Consider the following 11,635-nt stretch of genomic DNA (forward strand, 5'->3'; position numbering starts at 1 on the left):
CTTTAAAAGCAATCAGGGACTTGAGTAAATGAAAATTTAAACTGGAATATTTTCTGGTACTTTTTGAATTTTCTATAATATTGAACTTAGGAACATGAAATTAAATAAGATTGGTCCTTTGGTACTTTTTCGTAATTCACTGGTACTTGTACTTTTAGAGCTTTCTAAAATATTGAATTTATAAACATAAAATTAAACACGCAGTATCCCAATTGAACGAAAATTGAAAAAGCATACTCTGGTACTTTTTTTGTTCTTTTACTAATACTTTTCGAATTTTCTATAATATTGAACCTAAAAACATTAAATTGGACATGTAGCTTCCTGATTGTATAAAAATCTTTATGCGATTTTTTTTGGTTTCTGGTTGAAAATTTAACACATTTACAATAATGATATTTATTTTATTCCACTACGATGAGGGTAGCGAAGCACACTGGGTATAGCTAGTCTAAAAATAAATTGATTCTGATGTTAATCTCCTTTGATGTTTTTGAGTACAAGATTAAACTTGGCAGTTTTGCCATATAAAACAACAGAAAACGTTACTGTTTGTTATCAAAACAACTCATGTTTTTTGTAAAAGAAGAAGACAATTTACATTTAGTAATATGAAAACTTAAATTTAAAACAATATAATATATTGTAAAGTCCCTATATAAGTATATAATTTATACTTACCGATTAATCAATCATTTTAATGTTTATTTTATTAAAAATTATATTTTTTTTTTTTTGCATCAGCTGTTTCCACTTTTGTATTTTCTGCTCAAATTTAAACCACCTACATTAGGGGCTTAAACTAGCAAACAAAATTAACTAATTAAGTACTCATGATCAGCTTTCGATGATTAATTTTAATTTAATCCCTAATCCTTTAGGCGAAGGATTGGCGATTCAATCAAACTCCAAAAATATATGGTAGGATAACGAATAAATGTGTTAATCAATGGAGATATTTTTTTAAATTTCTTGTGCTATAATATATATAAAATAATTCCAGCAAAAACAATGAGGAAAAAGAAGTAGAATTTTCACCACAAATAACATACTTAAAGTACTTCCAATCTTGGTGAAAACCCTATGTATTTTACATTAGAGTGTCATTGGAGGGATGTTGTTCATTTTTGACAAATATGAACTACATCTAATGTTATTCATAGATGCAATAAAAATGCGATACTCAATGACATACTTACAGTGAATTAATTAAGTAATTTGCCTATGTAAAATTTTATAATTTTTAAGAAAAAACTTTATCTGAACAAATTTAGCAATTTGTTTGTTGTATTTTTTAAATGATATCTTATATTTTAATTTTCTACCATAATTTTTTAATTAACGAGATTTTTGATAAAATGTGAACGTAATGTTAATTTTTTAGGTCAATAAAGTATATTGCTGTTTTAGTTTTTTTCTCATTTTTTTAATATTGCTGCATTATTTTATAAAATTTAATATTTTTATTACTCCTTTATATTAGAATAGAATAGATATTTTAGTAGTGGAACGACTAAATTTGGGCATTTCTTAACCGATTTATTATCATATATACCTATAAGAATTTATCAATATTTGACTTAACCTAAAATCTAACGTTTCTTTGATTAAATTTCGAAAATAATAAGTAATTTTGAATTGGATACACGATATATTAGATAATCAATGGATTTGGACCTAAAAAATATGTTTAGTGAGGAATAAAACTATACATCATAACAAAATTAATCTTGGTTTTTGGTCATTTTGTATTGATAAACAAAAACTACATTACGGAAACCCTATCTATTTGGAGAGTACTGCGTAAAAATTATTTAGAATTATAGAATACTGATTCTTATTCAATAAATCTAACACATTTTATTGAATAAAATGTGTTAGATTTATTGTAAGTATGGGGACATCACCATATACCACTATAAAACTGTTACATGCTAAAATCTTGATTTTCAACCTCATATTTTAAATTCTTATTTTATCTGCATATCTGCGGCCAAAATGTCGATTTTAGGTTTAGGAGTTATGATGGTTATAATGTTTGCTTGTGGTTTAATAATTTCCCATCAAACAATGGTGTTTTTCATCATCATCTCCGAATGTAATAAAACTCCATTCATTAATGGGTCTTAATACTTTCGTGGTTTTAGAAATATAGCGTTATAAAGTTTAAAATTTAAAAATTTAAAGTCTCATCACATTTAATGGGTTAATAATAAAATTTCTTCTTTTTTACCATTAGTCTCAGAAAAAAACATACTTTGATTATGCACAGAAAAAAATTGTTTGAATTTTTTGAAAAAAGTGCATCTTTGAATAATACTAAATGCACTTTTAAAGCATTATAAAAGTGTGAAAATAGGCACATTCTTATTGATTTTTCCTATAAAACCAATTATTATAGAATGAATTCTTATAAATTCTGCAGTTTATGCTCTGCTGGATAGCGTTTATTTTTTTAATGATATTAATTAATATTTTTATGTAAAATGCCGTTCTTAAAATTATAAAAAGCAACATGTTTATGGAGCATCGAGTAAGCGGCTGAAGTGAGAAATAAAGAAAACAACAGATTTTTTATATTTTTTGCTTTCTACATACAAAGTCGGCTCATAATAACTAGTTATCACATAACATATTTGTATGTTTATTTGTAACAAATTAACCAATTATTAATTTGTTTAAGGGCGGGTTTTTCAGATAAAGATAATCTACATTCTTTCTTTAAACCTAGTTTAATACATGTTTTGTGTTTTTCAGTAAACAGTAACGTTACTTATTATCTTAGTTTAACTGAGTGTTATTGGCCAATTATCAAAAACAATAAAAAAATGATTTCGGAAAAACAAAAACTTAATATTTTAAGTTAATTGTAATTTTCTGATTTGTTTTATTTATTATTGTTTTAAATGTTTATTTAACATTTTTATAAAATTTTTCATTTTACAAAAGCATTATTTGCGTGAAAAGTTGGCTGTACTAACAAAGTTAACTGAACTTAAATCCATAACTGAAAAACAGAATCATCAGTTAAAGTCCGCCTAAATTAAGCCTAATTTAACTGAGTAGTAAGAAACCCGCCCTGAGGTAGGTACATATTATTTGAACCTAGTCGAACAAAAATAATTAGTTATTTATCCCAAAAGCAATTAGTTTCTACGCGATTTCATGATTACTTTCTAGCTTACTAGGTAATGGAAGTTTTTGGTGGGATTTTATTTTTAGAAACGAAGCCAAATATTTAATGTATGTATTAGCTGAAAAATATTGCGTTTGTTGACCTTAGGGTATGATAACCACCTCTATTTTAAAATATCTAAATTAGGCATTTTTCCTGTACTACACGATAGTTCTCTTTACATTGGTTCCAAGCAACCTAAGGTCTATTTATAGGTCTAAATTTAAACATAGTGTTCCTCCTAGTTGGCAATTAAAGATTTTGAAAGACCACTCAGTGGGTTTTTTTCTAATAATTCTTTGGATCATTTCATCAATTGCTCTATTTTACATGTTATGTATTTTAATGTTATTGATTAAACATCTCATAATTATATTTCATTGAGAAAATACAAACTCATATTGAGAATTTCAATTTAAATTTTAGAAAATTCAAATTAAAGTTTAGAAACAATGTATAACAAGTAGTCCGACTCTTTGACAGCAGTACCTAACTCTAAGCATGTGTTAGTGAAAAAGTACCTAACTCTAAATATGTGTTAGTAACAAAAATGTATATGTATTGGTGCATTCTAAACATACAGAGTTTTATAAAAAAGTTATAATTTTAAATTTGTTCGAATTTTCAATTCCAAAAATTGAAACTCTGTTTTTAAATTAAAAATGAAATGTCAATAATTAGAAAAAAATAATTTTTTCTAGTTTAAGAAAATTAAACAAAATTTTGTATGAAAAGTGAAATAAAATTATTTTAAAAAATTATACATTTTGTGTGCACAACCGTAATTTCGCTTAAAATCCTTAAAAGTGGCCAAAAAAGTAAGTTTAACATTTGAGTGTTTTGACAAGTTTAAATTTCTCAGAAGAGAGTCGAATTCACACGACACTCGTAGATGTATATGAGAGTCGGACTTCTTGTTATACTTTGTTTAGAAATTTAAATTTATATTTAGGAAACCCCGCTTGAAATTGAGAAATACAAACTAATATTGAGAAATAATAAAATAAAATTATGAAATGTAAAATCATATCGATAAAAAACAAATTGAAATTCAAAATCCCAACTTTATATTAAGAAATTACCAAGTAAAATTGAGAAATTAATAAATGATAATGAGAAATTGAAAGTTAGTATGAAAATATTTTTTTTATAAAATATTTAAATAGGATATGGATTAAAAATATTATCAATTTTAATACAAAATTAGGTTTTCTTAATATAATTTTGTACTTTTTCAATTTCAATTCTTATTATCTCAATATTAATTTAGACTTCTCAATTTCAATTTATTTTTTCTCAATATTAAGTTGAAAATTCAAATTTCAATTTGTTTTTTCTTCACATCAATTTTGATTCCTAAATTTAATTTGGTATGTCTCAATATTAAATTTGATTTCTAAAAATTCATTTTGTTGTTTCACAATATAAGTTTGAATTATCTCAATTTAAACTTGAAATGGTGTAGAAATCTAAACTAATTTTTTATATCGAAATTGCCTCATTATTATCCTTTAAACATATTTAAGGCAAATAACATCACATTTTCACACAATGAGGATATGATTTTTGCAAATCGCCATTGAATAATACTTAACACTCGTCCTTTCAAGAATAAAACAATAAATTCCAAAAAGTAATTAAAAAATAATTTGAAAAACACAACAAAATTAACCGGAATTCTCAATATACAAAAAGCACCTAAATTGGTATTTTAATATTTTTTTCTTGGTGTTCCCATTTTACACAATCTCTATTTTTAATTGGAAAACATAAATTTACTTTTTACCTGTTTTTTCGAATTTTATTTATGAACAAAAAACAAAATTCCCTTAAAAAGGCATGTAATTCACTGTATGTTAATTACATTAGTTTTTCACCAAATATGTTATTTGTAGTGTCTTTTCTACATATCTTTCCTCACTTTTAACAGGTTTTTCAATTGTAAGAAAATATTTGGTTTATAAAAGCGAAAAATATATAATCGCATTATTTTTTGCTGGGAATCATTAGTTTTGATGAAAATATTTTATCAGGAAAAGTATTATGACCATTTCATTACAAAATTGACCGACATGAATACAATTTTGTTCGCCATGTATATACATATATCTGAGGAACTATTAAGGCTACTATCTTCTTTAATTTTACACGGAGAACTTTGACATTTATGTGAACATTTGGAAAAAATGGGCGGACTTTCAATATGGAAATTGGTACTTCCCATATGATTAAGTCTGGAAATTTAAAGGTCTGGAGATTATTCACATTTTTCATGGGTTACATTAATTCCCACATTTATACATCCCAGCAAAAAAATTTTGAAGTTGTTCAAGAAGAAGGGATATGTTCATGATTTCTTTTGTACTTATTCTTGTTAATGCATTTTAAATACAAGCCAAAATTCTTATAAATTTGTCATAAGTGAAGCCATGAAAAATTGCACCCAATGCGCTTATATAAAATTCTGTTATAGAAATTGTGAAATTCACTATAATTTGTTATTCTCTCAGGATTCAAAAGAAACGTGCATTTCATATAATAAATATTTTAAATAACACTAATTTTATTAGATTAGTATTTAATTTTTGTTAAAATTAGTAATATTAAATCCATTTTAACATCATGTTTAATAAGAGTAGAAAATACAAAGTTGGCTGAATGCTTAACGGATTTTTAATGCATACATATATTGGGTATTTTTACTCTAAATGAATCTTAAAGTAGTCGAAATAAGTTTTACATGTTTTATTGTGTTATCATATATAATTTTTAACAATATCACACTAAAAACAATTATTTAAATATTAAAAATTAATTCATAATACTTTTAACAATGCATTTTAAAATAAATATAGTGCACCAATGGAAATTTGCACGAGAATAATCGAATGTTCATAGATTATAAGCACTCATTTTAATGACGTGCTATTATTCCAAATACGAACCCATGCTCGCCAATGACACGCTAATGTTAAAATCATGCATGATTCCCCTAAATATGAACCAGTTCATTATCAGTTGAACCCATGCATTTACTACTATTTTTGCACGTCTTTTTTTGCTGGGATTGTACATATGTACATCTGGATATACATACGTATGTAATTAATCCAATTTAATATAAAGTGCACCAATAAAAATTCACATGAAAGTTATCGAATATTCATTGGTTATAAGCAATTATTTTATGTTTTTTGGCATATTTATGGTCCCCAAAAATACGCTAATTTTAAAATCATTCATGTTTCACCTAAAAATAAGTCAGTTCATACATTTTTTTGCTACGTCGTTGTTTGTTAAGGACAATGGTTACAAAAAATCATTGACAATTTAACCTTTTAACCATATTTTTATTTATGTGCTTACATAATATCTATAGCTAAAAAATTAATTTAAGTGAGGCAAAATTACTTCCTTTATAATGCGCTTATTTGTATGCCAAGTAAGGTGATGAACAAAGGGCTTTACTATGATTATCAACTTTCCATGATCCGCCAATGTTTTTAAACCAATTGTGTCAGATGTGTAAATATCGCGTTTATTGAACGGAACTACATCAAAAGAACCGTTGTAGAAGCCAAAATGACTAAAAAATTGTGAAATTATATAATACGGAATAAAAATATTAATATTACAAAAACCTTGATTCCCATGGCGTAATAACTCCATCATTTGGACCTCCAATAAGGACCATTTTTTCCAAATGCGTTAGGGCATTTTTAAATTCCGATGAATTTGTTGATTTTAGTTCATTATTAATATATGGTAAGAAGACACTATATTTTAAATATAAATCCTGTTTGTTAGGATCATTCCAATAGTTTCCTACTGAAGTGTGTTGTCCCACTTTAGAATAGAACAATTCAAAAGCAGTTTTAGCTGCCAAATCAGGGAATATCAAGTGTAGAAAACTTGCTGAAATATAAAATATGTGCATATTATATTTATGTGTATAATTTTCTTAAATGTAATATTACTTCCATACTGCCCAGCCTGTGGAGAAGATAATGATATGAATACTTTTACATTGTGATTTGGCATTGATTGTATAGTTGCACGGGCCAAAAGCCCACCCTGGGAATAACCTTAAATATAAACCAATATGTATTCCATGTTAATATTTGATAAAAGATAATAATCTTACCAATAACTATAATTCCCTCGGGATGTAGTTTCTGAATTGTTTCTAAATAATCTCTAAATTGGGACACTTGCTTCCAAGCATTTTCAAGACTATACCAATTACTAAACAACTCACAATTATACACCTTTGTTCCAGGATGTTGCTATAAAACACCAACAAAAATCTAAAACCTCATATTAAATTTACCGTCATATTTACAAACCGATTCAATGAATCGCTGTAAAGACATCATTGATTCGGAGCCAGAAAGTATTCCATGAAATATCACTACAGGCCTAAAAGGCACTACAGTCGCAAAGAATCCATTCATTAAAAGAATAATTACAATTCCGGAAAATTTCATTATTATAAGTCATTCCAACTTGAATATTGTACGAGCACTTTATGCCTGCTATCATTATTGTGATATTCCTTGTTATTTGTTGTTGTTTTTTAATATTGTTTCAATGTCAAAGTAAAAGCAGCAAACAGGGTGCACTAATAAGGTGAAGTCAATTAAACAGCTAATCGTTATTTTTTTAGTTGTATCCAACCAAGCAAGGCGAATTCAGATAAGGTGGTGGCAGTTCTGCAACAACAACATTTCCCATGTATTTTGTTTTTGCTTTTGGTTTTTATAAATGTCAAAAACCATATGTACGGAGAATTCATTTGATGAAAAATTTTTGTAAAATGTTTATATTATATTAAAAATAAAGATTAAGGTATTAAAATTTGTGAGGAAAATATATTCTGAATTGAATAATGTTTGTTTCCATCGAAAAATTCTATTCCGGCAGCTTAATTTGCAAAATTTAAGTAAGTGCCTTAAGTTAAGTAAAACTTCATTTTTTGTGAAAAATAAACAAAAAAAAAAAAGTACATATTCATGAAAATATTATATTACGAAGGAATGAATACTTGTTGCGAATGTATAATTCTACTCCGGCGGAGTAATTTTCAATATTTGGCCATAATGGTGCAGCCGCGGGACGGGTAAATTCCTCATATGGGTTTTGTTATATAAAGCGTTCCGGAACAGACTTTTTTCAGTTAATCTTTTTATCAACATAGTGTATATATAAAACAATATTGTTTAATTTGTTAACATTTAATAGATTTCAAAATTAAGCCATAACGTAGAAGTCAGTTGCCGCCAGCCGGGTAAATACTTCGTATGCGTTTATTTTATTTATATAATGATATGCATACACAAATTTTATTTAAAAAATATTTTTCTGTTAAATGTTAACATATTAAACAATATTCTTTTATAATTTATATTAACATTGTGTATATAACGTGATTAACTATAAAGAATCTCTTCGGGAACACTTTATATAACGAATCCCGTATGAAGTATTTACACGACCGGCTGCTACTTTATGGCCAAATATAAAAAATTACTCCTCCGGAGAAGAATTATCCATTCGACTTTTCGACTATTTTCGACTATTTTCGAGTTTTTTCGACTTTTATCAACTTTTCGACTTTTGATTATTTTCGGCTATTTTTGACTTTCTCCGACTTTTTCGATTGTTCGATAACTCGAAAGTAGATTTAAAGAACCCTAATAAAAAGTATACAAAAAAAATCATAAAATGAATTCGCCGTTCATATGGTTTTTGACTTTTACGTAAACCAAATGTTAAAAACAAGATACATGTAAAATGTTCTGAGTTTGCCTTGACTTGACTGGAACGCACTGATGTCAAAGTTTGTTATTGTTTCCGTTAAAACGGAGAAGAACTTCGTCAGTATTTTGAGTAATATATGTAACAAATCTGAAAATACAAAGCATTTTGTAAACAAATATTTTTCTTATATAAATAATGAATAAATGATACGCACGCATGTACGAACTTTATATAACAATAATATTTCTATTAAATGTTAACAAATTAAACAATATTGTTTAATATTTACACTTTGTAGTTAACGCGATTAACCAAAAAAATCTGTAAAGGAACATATTATATAAAGAACCCACAAGAGGTATTTAGCCGACCAAGGCCGCTGTATTCTACGGTATGGTCAAATTTTCAGATCTAAAAAAAATAACAATATCAATATGAGGTATTTGCCCAGTGGTAAATATATAATTTTTCCGTAAACTTTAACAGTTTTATGCCTATTTTTCTCAAAAAATAGGTTTTTGACATCAATGCGTACCAAAAGCAATGGCCAATGCGAATTCATATATGGTTGTGATCAAGGCGAATTCAGATAAAGTGGTGGTAGTTCTGCAACAACATTTTACATGTATTTTGTTTTTGCATTTGGTTTACGTAAATGTCAAATACCATAAGTACGGCGAATTCATTTGATGAAAAATTTTTTAAAATGTTTATATTATATTAAAAAATAAAGATATTAAAGTTTGTGAAAAAAATATATTCTGAATTGAGTAATGTTTGTTTCAAACGAAAAATTCTATTCCGGCAGCTTAATTTGCAAAATTTTAGTAAGTGCCTGAAGTTAAGTAAAACATAATTTTTTGTGAAAAATAAACATAAAACGTACATATTCATGAAAATATTATATTACGAATGAACGAATATTTGTTGCGAATGGATAAATACCTCATATGGGTTTTGTTAAAGAAAGCGTTCCGGAACAGACTTTTTTAGTTAATCTCTTTATCTACATAGTGTATATTTAAAACAATATTGTTTAATTTGTTAACATTTAATAGATTTCAAAATTAAGACATAACGTAGAATTCAGCTGCCGCGTTTCTTAATATTAAGTGAAAATATAAAACAATATTGTGTAATATGTTAACATTTAGTAGAAAAAATATTTTTCTTAAATAACATATTTGTATACATACCAAATTTGCCATTATTTAAATAAGATATTTGTTTACGAGATGCTTGGTATTTTCAGACTTTTTACACAAATAATTCAAAATATTAACGAGGTTTTTCTCTGTTTAATGGATATTTTTAAATATAAAAATGTAAACAATAACAAACTTAGACAGCTAGGAAAACCAGGAGAATTAAGAAAAAAATTGATTAACACCACCTTATATGAATTCGCCTTGGTGGTGATCAATTATATTAATTATAAGGTAGTTTCGTCGGCGAACTCAGAAATACGAAGCGAATTCATTTTGTTTTTTATATATGGAGTTTGACAGAATGCCTATAATTCAAAGTGCCATCACACTGTCAAACTACATATAAAAAAAGAAAACAAGAAACAATCAGCTGTTCTGTAAACAGTACCTAATAATTAATATACCTTGTAACTAGGCGAATTCATACAAGGTGGTGTTATTTATTCAACTGATAATTTTTTTCTTAATTCGCATGTTTTACATAGCTGTCAAAGTTTATTATTGTTTACATTTTTATATTTAAAAATTTCCGCTAAACGGACAAAAAATTTCGTTTATATTTTGAATCACTCAAGTTATCCAAGCATCTCTTAAACAAATATATTTTCATTTAAATAATGATATAATTGCATACAAAAATATAATTTTAGAAAATATTATTTTTCTTTTAAATGTTAACATATTAGCCATATTTTTACATTTCATATTGACATTGTTTATATAACATGATTAACTAAAAATAATCTTTTCCGGAACACTTTATATTAAGAAACCCATATGAAGAATTTAACCAGACAGCGGCAGCTTGTTAATTCAGAAATCTATTAAATGCTAACAAATTAAACAATATTGTTTTATATATACATTATGTAGATGAAGATATTAACTAAAAAGTCTCTTCCGGAACACTTAATATAACAAAACCCGTATGAGGTTACCCGGCCGGCTGCTGCTACTTTTTGGCCAAATATTGAAAGTTTTTTGATTTCAGTTTTATTATTTTAAATATTATTTTATCTACATAATGATATAATTGGTATGCATACAAAAATTTTAAGAAAACAATTATTTTTCTATAAAATGTTAACATCAAAGAATAATAAGAAGTTGGACTATGACATTGTTTTACAACAAAACATTTCCTTCTCTTCACAGACGAGTTCTGTGTAAATTCAACGCACTTGTGAGAACTCAATTCTCTCACAATACTTCAAAACTTTTTCGCAAAAATACCGGGATAATAGGACTTGAACGACGTTTTTTCACAAACACATAACTATTTTTTAATTTTTTAAACAATTTTATCGCATTTAACAATACGAAATATTTTTATTTTTCACAAACTAAAAAAAATATTTTTTTAATTTTTTTGACAATTAATTTTTGTATGTTGAAATTAAAATTGACAAAACAAAATTGTGTATTTTGGTACTGAAAATGAAAAAATTATTTAAAATAAACATATTTTTTTTGCAAAAAAAGAGATTTTAAG

The 11,635-nt window shown here is 26.3% G+C and overlaps 1 protein-coding gene across 1 annotated transcript; it reads right to left on the minus strand.

Annotated features, from left to right (window-relative positions):
* Positions 1–6,504: 6,504 nt before the first annotated feature.
* LOC111680679 (lysosomal thioesterase PPT2 homolog) lies at positions 6,505–7,774 on the minus strand. Its single transcript, XM_023442368.2, has 5 exons — positions 7,522–7,774; positions 7,320–7,461; positions 7,153–7,260; positions 6,817–7,090; positions 6,505–6,761 (listed from the first exon to the last, which is right to left on the minus strand). The coding sequence occupies exons 1-5, from the start codon at positions 7,660–7,662 to the stop codon at positions 6,563–6,565; spliced, it is 864 nt and encodes a 287-aa protein (XP_023298136.2). The 5' UTR covers positions 7,663–7,774; the 3' UTR covers positions 6,505–6,562.
* Positions 7,775–11,635: the final 3,861 nt, after the last annotated feature.

This window comes from Lucilia cuprina, chromosome 2, assembly GCF_022045245.1.
Source record: "Lucilia cuprina isolate Lc7/37 chromosome 2, ASM2204524v1, whole genome shotgun sequence".
NCBI lineage: Eukaryota > Metazoa > Arthropoda > Insecta > Diptera > Calliphoridae > Lucilia > Lucilia cuprina.

Bases quoted from the DNA above. Each gene is read 5' to 3' on its own strand.
- LOC111680679 (XM_023442368.2), bottom strand. From the start codon at position 7,662: ATGAAATTTTCCGGAATTGTAATTATTCTTTTAATGAATGGATTCTTT. The intron at 7,462-7,521 runs GTTTGTAAATAT...GGTGTTTTATAG, and splicing joins TACAGCGATTCATTGAATCG to CAACATCCTGGAACAAAGGT. The intron at 7,091-7,152 runs GTAATATTACAT...TTTATATTTCAG, and splicing joins ACAGGCTGGGCAGTATGGAA to CAAGTTTTCTACACTTGATA.